Source organism: Esox lucius, chromosome 4 (assembly GCF_011004845.1).
Source record: "Esox lucius isolate fEsoLuc1 chromosome 4, fEsoLuc1.pri, whole genome shotgun sequence".
In the NCBI taxonomy this organism is placed as follows: domain Eukaryota; kingdom Metazoa; phylum Chordata; class Actinopteri; order Esociformes; family Esocidae; genus Esox; species Esox lucius.
Window position 1 is genome coordinate 6,771,752 of NC_047572.1, and position 21,177 is coordinate 6,792,928.

At 41.5% G+C, this 21,177-nt stretch overlaps 1 protein-coding gene across 1 annotated transcript in view; it reads left to right on the top strand.

Moving 5' to 3' along the window:
* The window catches only part of diaph2 (diaphanous-related formin 2), a 529,613-nt gene that overhangs the window by 166,101 nt on the left and 342,335 nt on the right, over nucleotides 1-21,177 (top strand). Inside the window, exons 7-13 of the mRNA XM_034291816.1 lie at nucleotides 1,778-1,852; nucleotides 1,939-2,008; nucleotides 7,541-7,677; nucleotides 9,791-9,899; nucleotides 12,981-13,091; nucleotides 14,451-14,563; nucleotides 18,100-18,216. Of these exons, the coding sequence (XP_034147707.1) occupies nucleotides 1,778-1,852; nucleotides 1,939-2,008; nucleotides 7,541-7,677; nucleotides 9,791-9,899; nucleotides 12,981-13,091; nucleotides 14,451-14,563; nucleotides 18,100-18,216 (732 nt within the window). The remainder of the gene's footprint in view (nucleotides 1-1,777; nucleotides 1,853-1,938; nucleotides 2,009-7,540; nucleotides 7,678-9,790; nucleotides 9,900-12,980; nucleotides 13,092-14,450; nucleotides 14,564-18,099; nucleotides 18,217-21,177) is intronic.

A 21,177-nucleotide genomic window follows, 5' to 3' on the forward strand; every position in this document is an offset into this window, starting at 1 on the left:
TTACATCTTTAACAGACTGCCCACAGACAGACCAATTACAGACAGAAGGATGGGACAAGAAACCAACTGAGGGAATGACCGACAGATAGACAGACTGACAAATTGAGAGACCTCCCATCACTGGACAGCATACTAAATCCTAACTTCACTATCCATTAGGCTCCTATAATGAAAGCTGCTTGACTTCCCATGCAGTGAAGAAAGCCGAGAACAATAAAAGCGTGTGACAGGTTAGGTTAAGGAGATGTCTTCAACTTAACTGGCTTTCATCAGTTGGTGTTGTCTGTTAAACTGTCCTTTTGTTGTTTTTTGTTGCTTTGTTTACTTTTCCATTGTGCTGACTGGGTAGACGTCTTAAAACAGATTTTTTTCCAAGCAGATTGTATCAATTCACTGTCAAGGGTATCAAGTGAGGATAGAGCCCCTTTAATCCTCCTGAACTACAAATGTGATACCTGATGCGCCTCATTGGGGTGTCCTCCCCTGATTGGTACTCGTAGGAGACTTTGTACACGATCGCCAGGCATCAGCGACTCTGATCTCACATTACACAGAGCTCTGTTTAATAATCAGACTTACTCCTCATAATTATTGCCTTAATTTTCCCTAGATCTACAGTGGTGAACCTACAAACAAACAAAAAGATTACAGATTTATGGAACTGTGCTCTGTCAACCATGTCTCCTCATGTTGCTCATTTAACTCCAGTCCTACCACTTCTGTGTTAATGTCGGGGTGTCATAAACACTAATGTAATCGCACATTATTTTGAATCTGACTAAATTGTTACCTCAACATGGCATTTTTTTCTTATTGGGGCTTAGCCGCCTGCCGCAAAGCAGAGCTGGCATCATAAAATGGCCAACATTAAACTGCGTGACGCTCCTTTGTAAACTGATTGTTCTACATTTCCAACATTATGCCATTCAGTTTTATTAACAAAGCAGGTCATTATACTGTTCTGTACAGCATAATGATTATAAGTAGCAAATTGGTTTGGGGTTGACCCAGTAATGATTTTTTAGGAATGGATTTCAGATTGCCCTCTGTAGTCTCAGTAATTTTCCATTAATTTTGTGGAAGATCAGAGAAATACCTCACTTCACCTCCGAAGAATCACCTGGGGCAAATATGCTTTGTCCCTAATCAAGGGTCTTCTCCGAATCTGCCGAGTCAATACAAATGACTTTAATATGCAAGCTATTATTGTGTCGAATCATTGTCAAAAAGGGGTAATAAATGATTGAATTAAGGCCCTTTAATGCTACAAATTGCTCTATGTATTTTGTTTTATTGACAGTCAGGCGGCAAGAACAAGTGACGCTAACGACATAATCTGGCTATGATGGGTGGGGTGCCTCACTCCACAACCCCTCCATCACAGTCTCATCTACACTGGATCATTTGCTGGCTCCAGATACGTTTTGTGTTTTATAGCCAATTATCTTTGGTGATCCATTATCGATTAGTGTGTTATTTTTATTGCGTTACTACTTTTGGTGGTTCTAATCAGCCTGCGGATGCTCTAGAAGCACACTGCTAGATCACTAGAGAAGGACTTAGGAGGACATTTTAACATTTAATATGACCAAAAAAAAATGACAGGTATTTTTACTTAACATGAATAATATAAAACAACAGGGAAGGCAGTGGAGACTTATTTTCTCATTACCCAATCGTATTGGCAAATACTTTTTAATTAGTCCTTTAATATATCGTTGGACATCTTTGAACCATGTTTCTCTTTTGACGTAATTGTTTTCTTCTGGTTTCCTAGCTGGGTGAACAACTTTGGTCATGAAGGCCTGGGACTGCTCTTAGATGCCTTGGAAAAGTTGCTGGATAAGAAACAGTAAGACTCTAATTTCTTCTCAGTATGTCCTCAACACAACATATATGTGACATTAATGTTCCTTTCTTTTCTCATCTCTTTTTCAGGCAAGAAGGTATTGATAAAAGGAACCAGCATAAGTTGATCCAATGTCTGAAGGCCTTCATGAACAATAAGGTTTGTATATGGGTTGGGTTTAATTAAAATGGGTTTGCTTTCAACGGTCTCTGTCATTTCTTTTGTGCTTTCAGGAAGCCGTATTACACCATTCAATAGGTGTCCAAAGTTGACCCCCGACCAATTGAACAGTCACGATAATCCTTTATTCTGCATGTTACATCAACCTACAGAACGATGGTACAGCACAAGGTTGTGTATTTACCTTGATGTGTTCCAAACCTTAGCTCAAATTTATATTAATGAATCCTTAATTCCAAAAGCATACCCACAAATTGTTTTGACTTTCAATGAATGTGATATTACTTCTTATTACTTCTGTGTGTAGTCATCTCAGGGTGGAAGCATACTGTAGCCACAGAAAGATGTTTTGAGTAGGGGGTGCTGATGGGGGGTGATTTGTTATAATGGGCTGGAAAAGTGGAGCTAATTTGCCGTGTTGAGCCCATTGTCGGCAAGTACTTAATTATTCTTTTTTTCGGGTAGCTGCCCTGTCTCATTTCTCAAAGTAGCACATGGCTCATGAATTGATGAGCTATTGATATATCTTCCCTTTTCTAAATCTCCATATGTGTTCTGACTTTGCCCATTGCTTAAATCTGAGGTACAGTGGGGAGAACAAGTATTCGATACACTGCCAATTTTACAGGTTTTCCCACTTACAAAGCATGTCTGTCATTTTTATCATAGGTATTCTTCAACTGTGAGTGACGGAATCTAAAACAAAAATCCAGAAAATCACATTGTATGATTTTTAAGTATTTAATTAGCATTTTATTGCATGACAGAAGTACAAACCCGATTCCAAAAAAGTTGGGACACTGTACAAATTGTGAGTAAAAAAGGAATGAAATAATTTACAAATCTCATAAACTTATATTTAATTCACAATAGAATATAGATAAAATATTGAATGTTGAATGTGTGACATTTTGTAATTTCATGAGAGCTACACATTCCAAAAAAGTTGGGACAGGTAGCAATAAGAGGCTGGAAAAGTTAAATGTACAGATAAGGAACAGCTGGAGGACCAATTTGCAACTTATTATGTCAATTGGCAACATGATTGGGTATAAAAAGAGCCTTTCAGAGTGGCAGTGTCTCTCAGAAGTAAAGATGGGCAGAGGATCACCAATTCCCCCAATGCTGCGGCGAAAAATAGTGGAGAAATATCAGAAAGGAGTTTCTCAGAGAAAAATTGCAAAGAGTTTGAAGTTATCATCATCTACTGTGCATAATATCATCCAAAGATTCAGAGAATCTGGAACAATCTCTGTGCGTAAGGGTCAAGGCCAGAAAACTATACTGGATGCCCGTGATCTTCGGGCCCTCCGACGGCACTGCATCACATACAGGAATGATACTGTAATGGAAATCACAACATGAGCTCAGGAATACTTCCAGAAAACAATCCACCATGCCATTCACCGTTGCCGACTAAAACTATATAGGTTAAAAAAGAAGCCATATCTAAACAGGATCCAGAAGCGCAGGTGTTTTCTATGGGCCAAAGATCATTTAAAATGGACTGTGGCAAAGTGGAAAAGTGTTCTGTGGTGAGACGAATCAAAATTTGACATTCATTTTGGAAAACTGGGACCCCATGTCATCCGGACTAAAGAGGACAAGGACAACCCAAGTTGTTATCAGCGCTCAGTTCAGAAGCCTGCATCTCTGATGGTATGGGGTTGCATGAGTGCGTGTGGCATGGGCAGCATACACATCTGGAAAGGCACCATCAATGCTGACAGTTATATCCAAGTTCTAGAAGATCATATGCTCCCATCCAGACGTCGTCTCTTTCAGGAAAGACCTTGCATTTTCCAACATGACAATGCCAGACCACATACTGCATCAATTACAATGTCATGGCTGCATAGAAGAAGGATCCGGGTACTGAAATGGCCAGCCTGCAGTCCAGATCTTTCACCCATAGAAAACATTTGGCACATCATAAAGAGGAAGGTACGACAAAGAAGACCTAAGACAGTTGAGCAACTAGAAGCCTGTATTAGACAAGAATGGGAGAACATTCCTATTCATAAACTTGAGCAACTTGTCTCCTCAGTCCCCAGACGTTTGCAGTCTGTTATAAAAAGAAGAGGGGATGCCACACAGTGGTAAACAAGGCCTTATCCCAACATTGTTGAGATGTGTTGATGCCATGAAATTTAAAATCAACTTATTTTTCCCTTAAAGTGATACATTTTCTCAGTTTTCTCATAATTTGATATGTCATCTATGTTGTATTCTGAATAAAATATTGATATTTTAAACTTCAACATTGCATTCTGTTTTTATTCACAATTGTACAGTGTCCCAACTTTTTTGGAATCAGGTTTGTATTTGATACATCAGAAAAGCAGAACTTAATATTTGTTTTAGAAACCTTTGTTTGCAATTACAGAGATCATACGTTTCCTGTAGTTCTTGACCAGGTTTGCACACACTGCAGCAGGGATTTTGGCCCACACCTCCATACAGACCTTCTCCAGATCCTTCAGCTTTCGGGGCTGTCGCTGGGCAATACGGACTTTCAGCTCCCTCCAAAGATTTTCTATTGGGTTCAGGTCTGGAGACTGGCTAGGTCACTCCAGGACCTTGAGATGCTTCTTACGGAGCCACTCCTTAGTTGACCTGGCTGTGTGTTTCGGGTCATTGTCATGCTGGAAGTCCCAGCCACGACCCATCTTCAATGCTGTTACTGAGGGAAGGAGGTTGTTGGCCAAGATCTCGTGATACATGGCCCCATCCATCCTCCCCTCAATACGGTGCAATCTTACTGTCCCCTTTGCAGAAAAGCATCCCCAAAGAATGATGTTTCCACCTCCACGCTTCACAGTTGGGATGGTGTTCTTGGAGTTGTACTCATCCATCTTTCTTTCTCCAAACACGGCGAGTGGAGTTTAGACCAAAAAGCTCTATTTTTGTCTCATGAGACCACATGACCTTCTCCCATTCCTCCTCTGGATCATCCAGATGGTCATTGGCAAACTTCAGACAGGCCTGGACATGTGCTGGCTTGTGCAGGGGGATCTTGCGTGCGCTGCAGGATTTTAATCCATGACAGCGTAGTGTGTTACTAATGGTTTTCTTCAAGACTTTGGTCCCAACTCTCTTCAGGTCATTGACCAGGTATTGCCGTGTAGTTCTGGGCTGATCCCTCACCTGATGCCCCACAAGGTGAGATCTTGCATGGAGCCCCAGACCGAGGGAGATTGACCGTCACCTTGAACTTCTTCCATTTTCTAATAATTGCGCCAACAGTTGTTGCCAACTCACCAAGCTGCTTGCCTATTGTTCTGTAGCCCATCCCAGCCTTGTGCAGGTCTACAATTTTATCCCTGATGTCCTTACACAGCTCTCTGGTCTCCATTGTGGAGAGGTTGGAGTCTGATTGATTGAGTGTGTGGGCTTGTGTCTTTTATACAGGTAACGGGTTCAAACAGGTGCAGTTAATACTGGTAATGAGTAGATAACAGGAGGGCTTCTTAAAAAAAAAAAATAACAGGCCTGTGAGAGCCGGAATTCTTACTGGTTGGTAGGTGATTAAATACTTATGTCATGCAATAAAATGCAAACTAATTATTTAAAAATCATACAATGTGATTTTATGGATTTTTGTTTTAGATTCCATCTCTCACAGTTGAAGTGTACCTATGATAAAAATTACAGACCTCTACATGCTTTGTAAGAAGGAAAACCTGCAAAATCGGCAGTGTATCAAATACTTGTTCTCCCCACTGTAGATTTCAAGGTAGTGGATGTCTGTATTTCTCCCCACAGTCCTGAATTATATTTATTCATCATTAATCCAATTTCCATTGCCTCACTGTCCCTCCTTAAAAGAGAATAAGTGCCAACTATTACTTTTATTAGGAGTTTTATGAAATAGTTGTGAATGCGAACACTCTGATTAACAGTGTATAGGGTATGCCTAGACTACCCTTGCACAGTATTGAAATGTTACTGCTTTTATATCATCTGAAAACAACACAGTAGGACCATCTCCACATTTGGATAGCAGAGGAATTTTACCGAAAATGTCAGCATGAAATAATTTATATATTATAATAATAATAATAATTATATATATATATATATATATATATATATATATATATATATATATATATATATATATATATATATATAAATTGTATATGTCTTCACTCTGCACTGTTAATAACTATATGCATATCAACTTTGCACCACTCCCGAGGCAACATCTCAGTGTTTTTGACAAAATTGTTCAAGCTCTGTATTCAAGACCTTTTGCAAAGCTAAAAAGAGTGGAATTGTCTTGCTGAAGAACATTTTGGTTTTTAAAGTGGGTGAATGCTTACACAATCAGTTATTTCCTTTTTTATATTTGGAATTAATTTGTAACAAATTGCCGATTTATCTTTGCTTTGACATTTATTTTTCTGCTAGTCAGTGGCCAAAACTCCTGATTATATCCATGTGGATTTGATGTTGTAACACCAAATGTGGAAAAGTCCAAGGGGGTGAATACTTTTGAGAGCCACTGTACGTGTATGAGTACCTTTAATATGAAGAATACCCATGTTTTGATGCCAGACCTGTTTCATTTACTCCAAACCATCAATGTCTTTCCAGTTTTGTTTTGCAATGTTCTTTAAAAGCCTTGTTGCAAATAACATGGATGTCTTGGAGTGGATATTTTTTCACTTTTATATGCAAGCCCAGGAATGTGTAGTGAATGCAATGTTGTTGATCCTTTTGGATTTTCAAGTGATATGGAAGCAGCATCATGTTATAGGTATGCCATTCACTGGCAAAAAAAATAAATAGGAAAGGAGCAAAGCCTATGTAAAAAGATAGAGGAAAACCAGCCTTACCCTTTGATACCTGCCTAACCCTGGTATACAATTTCCTTTGGGACAGTTGCACACATTGTTAATCCCAGAGATACCAGAATGAATTTCTATAAGTTAAGGAGTTTTTTTCTGAATTATGCAGTCTCCATTCTGACTACACATTTGCTCAAAATAATTAGAAATGTGGTTGAATTTTTCTACTAATTAATTCAAATTTACAGAGTCTCAGCAACCATTACCAAAAACAATATATATATCTCATTTTAACATTCGGTAGATTATCAGTAGAATACTCTAGTTTAACACTAGAACCGCCAGGCCTTTTTGACTCCCAGTAACCACCAGAGCCAAATGCCGTCAATTTGGCGTCATTAGCATATGAATCATCCCTATTAGCATACACATTCTCCTCCGCTGTATCACCGTCCAGCCAGAGCATCAGTTCATCTACTGAGTCATTATCAAACTATAGACAATAGTTTAAAAAATAAGGAATCTCCTGGGGTTTGTAGGGGGGCTATCGGGTTCAATCAACCAACCATAAAAACAATTTTCAGATATTTAGAACTCTTTCTATTATGTTTTGGGAATTTGAAATTGTTTTAATACTATAAGGACAATGTAGAATTTCAGTAGAAAGTGTATTAATTACCAATGGGCACTTTGTTTTCTATCTATTACACTTGTTCAGTATGGACTGCAAAGAATTCTGGGAGATGAGCGGAGCTTGCTTCTCCTGGCCAGGGCAATTGACCCCAAGCAGACCAGCATGATGACTGAGATAGTCAAAATCCTCTCAGCTGTCTGTATCATTGGAGAGGAGAACATGTAAGTTTGCATACAACACTCAACCACTATTGATGTATCCACAATGTCACATTTCTGTCTGTGCCAGCCATATTTCTGTCTTCCCCCCGATTTCCTTCCCTAGCAACATAATACCCTTATGTATGTAATCAGATTAAGCAAAAATGTATTTGTAGACAACATGTCACTGGCCTTAGCACAATACAGTCCATGTACTCATATTGCATTTGAAGCGCGGGCGTTGAGATGTATCGAAGCACTGTCAGTTAACATGTTCTGATTTAGTGGTTCAGGCTGTGTAATGTATTTAAGTGCTCAGTGTTGTTGGCCATGAACACACAGCTCGGCTGACAGATTATAAATTGAATCCAGGGTTGCTCTTTTTTATTGTGTCTGCCACAGAGCTGGACTAGAATAACAATGGCACTTCAAAGTTAGTCTGCATGCAGCGCAGGAAAATAAACAAACTGACAAATACAAGGATCCAGGTGAAACTTATTCACTTATCAACCCTGCTGAAAGAGCCTGTTTGAGCGCCATTTTGGCTATTCGAGCAATGCAATATTCCTCTGAAATGAATATTGAATTTGCTAAGGCACAATAATGCATAGACATATATGTGATGAAGATGACTGTCTCAATAATCCCATAAATCACAGTCCTATTTAAGCATGCACAGCTAAACGACAGAAAAAAGTAATGATAAAGCTGAGGCCTTGTTTTTCACTGATAACGTCCTTTAAGACAGAGCGACGCTATGACACTGGCTCATTCTCAACACCCCAACTAAGTGACTGCACCAAAGGGTGAACAAGAGGAGTTCAGCAGATGCACAAGTAGTTTGAAGCTATAGTTGTAGCTGGCATTAAAGCCACTGTCTGAACCCTATCACACCGACCCGGCTGCTCCATTAATCTCTGTTAAATGTATTTCCCATATACAATTCACATGACAGTTATAGGTCACTGCAATTTATAATTTTTTTCGAGCCTGAAAAATGGAAAATGATCGGTAGCATTTCATCCCTGCCAGAGTTTCCCCATCCCAGTGCAACACTTTGGACGGAGTCAAATTGGTATAACACACATCAATCTAATCTAAACTTGTGGCTCACTAGTTTATGTCAACAGACTTCTACGTTCGATGCTGTCAGTGGTTTGGGTGGATGGGCCTTAAGTGAGCACCATGTGCTGTATCCCACCCCTCTTTCCTCTGCTTTCCCCTCTGCCAGACTATTTTGGAAGTTTGGGAGATCACAGGGATGGCTGGGTCGTGAGCCATCCTCCCTCCCTGGGGACCTGTGGACGCTTCAGTGCGTCCTGGAAGGCAAAGAGGAGAGATACAAAAAAATATAAAAAATGAAAATGCTGCTGAGCAACCTCTCCCTCTTTTTCCCTCTCTCTCTCTCTCTCTCTCTCTCTCACTCCGTCACTCACTCAGACACACACACACAGACAAGCAGAGACACACATACACAGAACTAGTCTTGTTGTGCTTCTCCTGTGAATAGGAGATAAAGGCTTGACAGCAAGCGTGGCATTTCCAACCCCAATGAGAGGCCCCTACGCCTGATGTCATGATAATGTGGCGCCAGATAACTTTTGTTTGCTGTTTACTAAATTGGCTACATAAGCAGCCATTTCTTACAGCTTCTGTGTGCAGGTGCGAAGCAACACCTCATTTTGATGTGATGGTACAGTCTGAAATAGCCAAAATTACAAATTCTTTATGCTTCTGTGAGTTCTTGTAAGCAATCTAATTTGCTTTCTCAACAATAGCTCTTTATATACATTAGTCATGTATTCTCCCTGCAATAAACTGCACCCGCCCTGACATCGCCAACAGCATTTTATTATGAGGAGCTTTTACAATGTATATCAGACTCATGCTTTTTCTGAGCATCACCAGAGCAATGAACACCTAAGTGGCAAAATTGGATTCCTATAATGCACAGGGTTGCAAACAGTCTCAGGCCAGTGGTATTTGTCTTGGGTCCCCAAAGAACACCTCTGACAAAGACAAGGGGAGAGATTAAACGATTTATGGGTTTACATTGAAAATTGTGAGTAAATGTCCTGTCGGTGGGGTGATAAAGGTGTTTGTTGACCTACCTGTCTTTTTGGTTTTCTCTCAGCCTGGATAAGATCCTGGCTGCCATGACGATTGCGGCGGAGAGGAACAACAAGGAGAGATTTGCTCCGATAGTGGAGGGACTGGAGAATCACGAGGCCCAACAACTCCAGGTTCTTATTTAACCCACACACAGTTACCAAGTCACTTTGTTCAAAATATCCATTGACATTAGCATATGTTTTATGAGTGACATTGAGTCATGCTCGCAGGTATCTTTTTCTTAGAACCATCAGAACCATCTATTTCAATTCCCAAAACTTTCACCCTACAACTTTGAGTGGTTTTCTGTGTGTTATTTCTGTGCTGTTCTGCTTGAATCTGAGTCACACATAGATATTAATTCACAAGAATGTGAAATACTAATTTAAAAAACTCACGTACAGGATATCCTTATCAACAAAATCAAATCACCCAAGTCTGCCGTGTCATATGCAATAGACCGAACGTGGCTTTAGTCAATGTCATTCACACAAATGGCCTTGCGGCTGGGAGCCGGTGTTTGACGTGGAGGGCCAGGTTGGAATTGACAGTTCTGTCACTCTGGGGTCTACTGTACCTTAGCCCCTGTCGACGGGTACACACATTTTCTCTCTCTTCTACTCACTTTTGTGTCCGCTTGTCAAACTCTGGCACCCAAGCCGTATGATAGGAGTCGACCACGGGCTATTGAAATGCACCAAGCAGTCTCTCCTGCCCTAATCATCACCAACTGCTTCACTGGTAGAGCCGGAAGTGTTCGACTCTCTTTTGAGGACACCAATAAAAGTAACAGAAGAATAGAAGAGAGATGTTGGCTTCCTGGGAGTCTTTTTCCACCATCCTCATAACAATTTTTCTGCTTTTCCTCAGTGTTGTCGAGGCAGGTCTCTGAGGACACATAGAAAAAGGGCATCCGTGCAGCAACACACCTGTCTTTATTACTGCTGTTTCCCTTTAACTTTCCCCCTACTTTTTTATATAACCCCCATGTTTTGAGGAACAAATCACTGTAAACAGTCTTTTTTAATTCCATATTTGTGAAATAATTGGGGGTAGGGGAAGGAAGGGAGTTAAAAATCCCTTTGATTGTGGAGCCTTGTTTTCCTTCTTCCTAAAATTGCCACTAATGAAATGAGCAACGGTTAATTGTGAAGTAAATTAAACTACCTTGCTGATGAAGGTTCAAAGAAAGTAGAGACTTTTTTGCTATGTTGCTGTGGAGCCTGACTTTGTTAATGTGATTAAAATGGGTTTTGCCGCGGTTAAGGCTTTGCTCTCTCAGCTACAGAGTGAAAGCCAGCCTGCATCCCAGCTTTAAATCGTCCCAACAGCCCCACTTTTAATTACACTGACAGATCCCTCCTACGGCATGCAACACTCACGTGACGCCGGAGCTCCCTTCTCGTCTTGTTGCCCTCCATGAAAACAAGAACCACCATAATACTAAACCATTTCCATGCAACAAACACGTTGGAGGTGTTTCTGCCTCGTACATTGAACAAAATTATAAACGGAACACTTTTGTTTTTGCCCCCATTTATCATTAGCTGAACTCAAAGAATTTAGAGTGGCCTTTTATTGTGGCCAGCCTAAGGCACACCAGTGCAATAATCATGCTGTCTAATCAGCATCTTGATATGCCACACCTGTGAGGTGGATGGATTATCTCGGCAGGAGAAGTGCTCACTAAAACAGATTTAGACAGATTTGTGAACAATATTTGAGAGAAATAGGCCTTTTGTGTACATAGAGAAAGTCTTAGATCTTTGAGTTCAGCTCATGATAAATGGGGGCAAAAACAAAAGTGTTGCGTTTATAATTTTGTTCAGTGTATGTTAGGAGACTGTGTCTATGTGAGAAAGAAGCAAAAGAAACACTGTCGGCCTTGCCACTCATACGAGCATCATTCTTTCGATGTCTGTTTTACTTCTATAAGTCTAATTATTGGAGTAAAGTGATGGGAGGGAAGTTTCAGGAAGGGCTTGTGGTATAAAGTCTCTGGTGGGTAGACTTCAGGCTTCGATGCCCAGCTCTTGGTCCAAGGCCCTGGAGGCCCCTTTTGGACGGCTGCTGCTGCTGCTTGACACCGTTGGCATGCACTCAAAGCCAGTGTCTTTGACACCCCCATCCCACCAGGGGAGCTGGTGCGGCGCAGAACAACCTTGCAGATCTTCCTCCAGTACACTGTCTTCCTGTGGCCCAGTAGGCCTGGCAGACATGTCTGGGGTAAATAACTGGATGTTATTCTCCATCGTCAGATGTGTTATCAATTGTCATGTTAACTAAGAGTATGCATTGGGGAGTGTGTGTGCACGTGTGCATAAACGCACATGCGTTGTCTCTGCGCATCTCTCGCCAGTAAAGCTTAGAGGGGACATCTACAGCTCCGGGAAAAATTAAGAGACAACATCACCTTTTTCTTTCCTTTCCAAAAAAGTTGAAAAGGAAGGTTTTGAGTGAGGAACAGAAGTGTTAAAGTTAAGAGACCACTGCAAATTGAACGCTTTTGTTCCTCACTCAAAACCTTCCTTTTCGACTTTTTGGGAAAGCAAAGAAAAAAGGTGCAGTGGTCTCTTAATTTTTTCCGGGGCTGTGTGTAAAAACAGTTCACCGACTGCAGTCACTACACCTGACAATGGAAGATGGCAAGCCAATAGAAACGTGCCAAAAGCGGTTTTTTAAAAGCTACTTTTCTCATGTTGATCACCGGGATCCTTCAGCAGATCAATGCGCTTGTTGGAGGAACAGTTTGTCTTCTAACAGCGCTGCTCCCCGGTGCAGTCTCACAGCCCGTTAAGACCCATCAGCGCTTTTCCCTCTACCTCTTCATCCCATCCCTCCATCCCTCATCTCTTCTATAATCCAATAAATCAATAAAAAAATGCCCATTTGGTCCATAGACTCCACAGACCTATTTTCCACTTCCTCTAAACCTGTACTTCCTTTCTGCTCCCTGAGTCAGAGCACGGCCTTTCTTTCCTCCTCTGTCCTGTTTCTCAGACAAATAAATGCACTGAACCTATTTGACACATACACTTCACTGCTCAAGGTATTTTAGCTTTAAGGTGCCGTCCTAAAATTGGTTGATAACATGCACAGGGGCCAGTCATAATTCTCTTTCTAACCCTACTGTTTAATGTTGATTCTTATTCAGTAAAATGAAAGGCGTGACCTCTAATGTTCTCTCTGGTTGCTTGTGTGTCGGACGACAGGTGGCATGCATGCAGCTGATCAATGCCTTGGTCACCTCTCCGGACGATCTGGACTTCAGGATACATCTGCGCAATGAGTTCCTCCGCTGTGGCCTGAAGAAGATCCTACCGGTGAGTTACAGTCGGAGAGGACACATTCTCAGCCAAGAAGCCTTCTAGATACCCCCTGGGTGTTTTTTTCCATCCATTACACCATCCCTGCATGTATATTGTCAATGTACACTGGACCCTTTGATGACAATGTCTACTACAGTTATTCCCGATTTGGGACTATTTATATAATATTTCACTTGAATGGGTAAGTGTCCAAACATTTGGCTGCAACTATATATATGTATGTGTTTGTGTGTATATGTGTACATATCGAACATTGATTAATTTATTCACTCCCCTTGAAAACTCTGCAACCCTGTAACTTCTCCATCAGTCTTAGTTCCTCTCTGCGTGTTGGCCTATGGGATACACAGCTATTTATGTCTCCCCCCTCCATGTTGCTCCCGTTATTATGTCGGAGCGTTCTAGTTCACCTCACCGTGAGGCACCACCTCACTGATCACAGCTTGCCGTGGCATCATTATCAATAAGCAGCCAGATCCTTGCACTCAGTTAAGACAAATAAGCATCCACTCATCACTCATGACCTCATTTGCAGAGGGGAATTTGCCACTTGCTAATAAGTCATCTTGACTGCTCTGCTTGATTATCTTTTTCATTAGTTTAATTATCTTCATCTCTGCCCCCCAATATGATGGAGTTTCCTTTACAATCATTTATAAATGCCGCATTTGAAGCTTTAATACAGGCATTTAAACTGATGCAAGGCCCACTTATTGTGAATTATGTTGTGGAGCCAAAAATGTAATGTGGCTAAGAGGAAAACAAAAACGAACCAGTTCTTCGGTACAGGCCCACAGTCCTTGAGCTCCCTCCTTTCTGTGGCTTTACATGCTTCTTCCCTTCTCTAAACCGACATTTTCGAAGACAGATGGTATGCCCGGAGAGCAGTGAGGTGATTGATAGCTGCAGAAATTGGGTTACATTTGGCCTGGTGCCGTCTGTAAACTTAGACGGCAGTGATTCATAGTAAAGTTGTAAAGTGCACTGTTAAAGCCCCTCATGGAGGGCACAGTTGTGAAGAGCTTGGTGATTCAGGTATACCAGCCCAGCAGGGAAGGAGGGGCACAGATATCCTAGATCATAGTCCCTCTACAGCTGTTACATGGACTCCAGTATAATCTAGGTTCTGTTAAAACAACCTGTATTAACTATGAGATTGGGTTGCATTTGTTTTATGTGCTGGCACTGATAGCACTCTTAACATGAATTGGTACTGTATATCCATACATTCATCATTCATTAAGTCACATTACAATTCAGCATAGCCTAATGCTTTCCATTCCCAAGGATAATGAGGTATTGAGTTCTCTGTTGTCTATTACCACAGTCTATTCATGTCTCTCTCAATTACAGGAGCTGAAAGAGACTGAGGAACTGGACATCCAACTAAAGGTGTTCAACGAGAACAAGGAGGAGGACTCCATTGAGCTCTCCCATCGCCTCGATGACATCCGAGCAGAGATGGAATATCCTTTTGTCTGCCTGTGCCATAGAAAAGAGCTGTTGGAAATGACTGTATTGTGTTGGCCTGGCTGGGGCTGACAGGTCTAAAGCTGGTATGGTTGGGTTCATTAGTGATGAATTTGAGGATCTATAGTGCAATCTTCTGTTCCTCTCTTACCTGGTAAACAGCCACTCTTCATCCTTTTTCTGTTCTTCTTACCCTCTCATCACCATTCTTCATCTCCTGGCTGTCTAGGTCAGCTCTGATCTGGCTGATGTAAGACACTGGAGCCATCAATCATTACAAGTTGTTTTTTCTGCAGAACAATGTCGGTTTTTGTTATGACTTATCTCTCTTAAGTCTGTTGTTATGTTAGATAAAAGTTGCAGTACATTAGTTTTGGCTGGGTCAAGGAGATTTTACCCCACAGTGACCTTTGTTTTAGCTTATTTAACATATCTGTGTCCATTTGAGTATTTGGCCAACCTTTCCCTGCCTCCCATTTAGCTACAGTAGATATAACAATTCAATGTGTCCAAGTTGTTCCTCTAGGTCCGCTCAATTGATAACTTGAATATTTAATAAAATTATTCCTAATCTGGTTTTAAGTTTAAAAGTTGTTTAAAGAATTTTAGGCTAGGTGCATGAATAATTCAAGTAGCTTCTCTAAGGGTGTTTGGACATGCGAAACGCTGACATTGTAGGCAGCCAGTGCAGGGCCAGACACGGACATACAGTTGTTCTCTCTGGCAACCTTTGTCTTCTCAGATCCCACTGTGCTAGAAAATTCCACCACTCTGACAGTGTTGATGCTCAGGGAGATGGAAGAAGAGAGAGTGTGAGGTTATGGTAAAAAAAACGAACGCCGCACTTGGATTAATGATGTGCTTGAGCAAGTTCACAAATGAGACAGCCCAATGTTTGTTTCCAAGGACAATGTGGTATTGATCTGTGAGTAATGTGCATGATGTGAATGTTAGCTCTGGTCTCTGACACACCAACATGCACACGCACACACATACAAATAGATATTCCTGTGCCTAGCTGCCGCCTGGCTTGTTTTCCCTGCCTGCCTCATGAATATTAACACATGAAGGTGCGTCTCCTCTGTGTCCGGCCCAGGTCCGGGTGCTGAGGAGGTGACTCCGGGCTACTAATGAATATTAATGACGCAGTGGAATAGTGATTGATTGACCCTACCATAGACTGGTCCACATCTCACCTCCACTGATGCTCATGTTTATTCATGCTCCCCAGCTCTGCAAGATGAGTACAAGTAAAATGGAGAGAGGCACAGAGTGAGAGGGAGGAGACAAAGAGAAGGGGAAAAGGTATGGGATTTGCATTATTTTGTAGGTAGCTCTTTTTTTTTGTCTTCTCCTAATGGATGGATGTTTCTGCATCTGTTCAGTCCAGGGCTCTACTCCACTCCACTCTGAAATAATTGTGGCAAGCCTGTACTCGCATTTCACATGCTTGTAACTCTCAACTGCTAATACTGGATTGGGAAACAATAATTCAGAGGAGCCTGTATTCCTGTCCCCACAATGCACTTGCCAACTGTGATATGGGAGAACTGTTTTAATTTTAAGCTTTGTAAATAGGAACATGCCAGCAGTACAATAAAGGATGGGTTTGCCCTGATGGGGGTTGAAAGATCATGTGGTGTAGGAAATACTGGGAGGAGTGGGAGAATACAGAGCAGGGTTTTGCCTTTGGTGTCTTGCAGAGGGTTTTGTACTGACTGTTAAGTGATTTTCAGACTTTATTTAATCATGTGATTGATGCTCTTTTGTCATTCAACAGTCTTCTGAGACAATGAGCATAATGATAATTCCACTGGAGCTTATATCGTTTGCCATTACGCTTAGTAAAATATTGAGTATGTTTTAACATACTTGGCGAATAAAGAATGTTCTTATCCTGAATTAACAATCAAACGGGGCCATACAACTGTGACACGGCCTGATCATTTTGCTAAACTCCCAGAAGTAATGCTTGTCCTACCACATCTTCCCCTCTTATCTGAGGAAGGCTGATTTTGGTCCTTTCTTTTAAGCCCCTGGAATAAACAAGGATACATCAGATACCTTTATTTGCTGCAGGTTGACCACTGGCATGTTAGTGAATGCAGAACCACAGACAGTTCATATGTTTTAACCTAGACAGTATATCACCCTACAGTCAGCACGAAAGTGCTGCATTTCATCATCACTGCCCTATCATATACTACATGTTATGATGAAAAGCTTTTTCTATAATTCTCTTAAAATAATTCTCTTTTAAAAATATCAGAATTCCCAGCACATGTTTTCTATACTCTTTCTGCATGTGTGCACAGAATTTAATAGGGCTATTTATTTGATAAGATGCTTACTGTATCTTCAAACTAAATGAGTATACACCAGAGGATCCTTTTTCCAACAGTTTTGTGTAAGGCCCTCAAGGTATTTATTTCTTAAAGTTTTGGGAGATGGTTTTCAGTGCTACTGGTTGTTCAAACAAGATCAAATGTAATCTTGATATTGCATTAAAATCCCATGTGAATAGTCCTTGCAAAACACATGATATACAATATACTGTAATGTCATTGTGATATTAATCTAAAATGACACTTGGATATGATTTGTTAACACATGCTCTGAACCCAAGATAAATCACTTGCCTTGATTTGAGTGTTGCTCTTTCTGGTTTCTATTTCTTACAAATACAGTGTATGTTTTCCTAAGTGCTTCATGATGCATGCAGTTTCTGATCGTTCCAGAAAACAAATAGCCAGCAATGCAACTCATAGAACGGACACAATTAAATACACTGCTTTTCAAACAAAAACCACAACAACGATTTATTATTTGATTATACATCTATTTTAGTCATCTAAAGCTGGCGCTCGCTCGCCTTGGGGAGAGGAAGATTGTTTGACACATAATCAATACCTTTTGCAATTTTAAGAACACATCTTTTCTCTTTGACGTACAAGCCAAGGCACAATCATGAAGACTTGAATTTCAGCATTATTTTTCCTGCTTCCCCACAGTGACTGATCCCCTTTTCATGATTCTTACCCGTTAAAATATTCAAACCCAATGGAGTTTTTATGTGATTAATTTCCTCCTCCTTGAAAGGCGCAGAGTGACAGGTAGACCAAAGGGACTGTTCTTCATTGCCAATTCCCCTCCTAAAGTTAGCTGTTTACTCTTCTGCAGCTCCCCGATGGGAAAACGGATGTGAGCAGTCGTCTCAGTGTTTGCCTGTACACAATGACGCCTGTCTGAGTACTTGATTGAAGGGGAAAATGGGAAAATAAACACTGCCAGTTGAAGATCTATAGAAATTATTCAGATGTATTTTAGAATGCACTGTCAATGTCAAACAATTATTTGATTGCTTTGAGGGGAGGTAGTGAAAGCTAATTAGGGACTTTGTTAGAAAGGGCACATGAATTGTAAATGTTTTGCCTCCTTTTATATTTAAATAGCCTGTATTGCTAGACATGTTTCTCTCATGCTCTGGAAGATGCACTGCTATGGCAATGTATACCTTAACGTCCTTTTTCACTGATATGGGTGAGGTGTACCATCTACTGTCCAACATGGTGAAAGACACAGGGTCCGAGACCTATTTCCTGTCCATCCTGCAGCACCTTCTCCTCATCAGGAATGACTACTACATCAGGTGAGTTCTGCTCAGAAGCACCTGCATCACTTCTTTCCACTTTACCAGAAAGAATGCATTGCCACATGTTTGGTTTTGCGAAAGACCATAAAGCTAGCCCTTTTACATTTTACTGTCTCTGCCCTGTAGAGATGACTTTATTGTGTAATGCTGCTAAAACTGAATTATCAATATAGAATACTCCAGGACATCCTCTCCTTGACATTGTGTTAGAGTAAAATAACCAGGCACAGCAGTGACCCCCACCTAGATTAGGGTGCGACATTCCTTTGGATTGAAAGAATACTTCAGAGAGAGATTCTCAAATCCTGGCAATCTCCCGGACATGTTTTACGGCCTTCGTATTCAGCGGATAAGGTCACGAGAGGTCAGAAGGCATGTAAGCATTAAACATTAAAGATTCACATGTCCATTTTCTCCCCTCAAGGTATCCCTGTCTGTCTGGCTGTAACCCCTGTGAGCAAAGTGCCAGGGAGGCCACATCAGAGCAGATCTAATATTCTGTACTTTTGAACTATTAAGTAATTATTCAAATGCTCTGGATCCCGACTTGGCAGTGTAAATGTGTCAGTCACAGAGAGGGAGGGTGGCTCCTCTGACCACAATGACAGTGATCAATTCACTGCAGACTTTGCAGAAATCAAATATTTTACAAAGTATAGAGAAGAGGATAGAAGAGAGAGAATTTACCATAGACAAGTTGCTGCTCACTTGGCTGTCGTATGAATAATGCATTCCTCATCTTGTTGGCAAAAGTGAGAAATAGAAAACACATTAAGCAGCGAGTACAGCAGTGTCCACCTCAGCAGTCCTGTGTCTGTCTACCCCCACTAGTGACGCCACAGCCCTGCACCGCCGACAGTAAAAAAGGATCACTACAAATGCTCATTAAAAATGGATGCAGTTATTAAAGATATGCTTTTAAAAATACATTTCCCACTGCCCTCCCTCCCTCGCTTACGCCACGTGAAAAACACACACTGCAATTCCATATAAATCACTGGTCAGTCGGCTGGTCTGACGCAAGATTCCGTATCCAGCTGGGCTTCCATTCATCCTCAATATATCCTTATTAAAGCACTTTGAACTTGCATATATAATTATGTTTAAGATTAAATTGTCTGCTTAGGAAATGCTGGGTCTGTAATTTTAGTTTAAAAGAGCCCTTAAGATCATGTTAAGATTTGGCCAGGTCTCCACTGGGATCCAGGGAGGTGGAAGTGGGCCAATGTCATCCCTTATGTTCTCTGTCATGCCAAGTCAGGCAGTGTAGTGTTACTTGTCCGTAGGTATATTTGATGGCTCCCTGATCAAAAAGGACAGAAAGGACAGAGAGATGTCTATGCCAATATTCCAGCCGAAAAGGAACTTGGGCTTCAAAGGTTGTATGTCCTAAATGTTCACCATGACAGCCATGTACCCTGTATCAACCGTTTAACTGAATTTCAGGTTCAAAACACTGGGCAGACAACTTGGCAAGGCTAGTGTCTTCTTCAAACCACAGGCAATTGTCTTTTCACCGATCCCTCTTCATATCCTTGTGTGGAGGAGGGGTGGCAGCAGCTTGTTTTATTTATTTTTTTGATAATTAATCTGCGGGTGCCATGCTGAACAAATGGGAGCGCATCAGACCTGTGGTAAATATAGAGCAGATCTCCTCTTGGAGCAGAGCGATATGGGGATTACACTGGTTATATGGAGCAGGTCTAGATCAGGGGCTGCAAGGGGAGTTTGGGCTGCCACTAGAAGCCCAATGCCATGTGGAGGAGGAAGGTGCCAGAGTGAAGGAGGGAACGACTGGTGCTGGGAACATATGTCGGTTTCTGGAGCCCAACTCTGCCCAGGCTCTGGCGAGACCTGACAGTTCTGGGTCACTCGCTCCTTCCCCTCACAAGTTATCTCGGTGGCAGGGAGGAGCGGGGGACGCTGGGAAAATAGGGCGGCTTATTGAGATAATAACGTGGTCTACGTCGGTGACAGTCATAAGCCGGGTTGCCGTGGCGCTAAGCCACGCAGGGGGCGACATGCGCTCGCTAGCTCGATCTCGTCACAAGTAGGCGAATCCAGCCTTTGGAACAAAACGTCTACTATTTCATGCTTAGAAAAAAACACATTTAATGGAAATCTGGTTTGACTTGTTTTGGTTTTTCTAATATCTGTTTTTGATATGATAAAGCCTGCACACCATTTTAGAGGGAACCACCATTTACTCCTTGTCACCACAAATAAAGCCCCACATATGAGATTTTTTGTATAAGCAGAAATCAAATTTACCTCAAATGTGTCCCCTTTTCTATTTGTATGTGTACCACTGCATAGAGCTCTTAACAGTTTTTTTTTGTTTTTGAGTCCTCTCTGTCAATCCCAACAACTCGAGCCTATCTGGTTCACCAGGAGGCCTACACTTTATGCAATTAATCTGTTTGATCTACATCGTTGCCCTTAGCCGCTGCTCCCCCTTCCAAAAGACTGTAGAAAGAGAACAGGGCTTTGAAAGGAGCTTTAATTTCCTTATCTACGTCAGAGCCATGTTATGATCTGAGCCTTCTTAGCCTCCCCGCCACGAACGCAGAGTATCCGAGAGAAGCATGACGCCCCGACCACTGAGGCCAGCAGGAAAATTAGAGCACAGCAAATCTGCCTGTCCAAAGATTGCCAGCGTAGGCCTCTCTCCGATTTTTCTATTTGGGAGGTAAACATATGAGGAGGATGCATGCGAACTGGCTGGTGGCCGTGCCTAACCTCATCAACCGTGGTGTGACGGGCAGGCTTCTCCCATAGTCACAGTACAACGCAGATTTCTGTTATGCCATACAAGCGGTTTTCAGTTGCGGTTATCGACTGGCACTGCTTTTCAGACCAGGACTAGGCTTTGTCATACCGCCCCATATAGCCATTTCCACATTTTGTTAGACCTGTACTCTGCAGTAGCATGATGCATACAGTATTTCCACCAGCTGT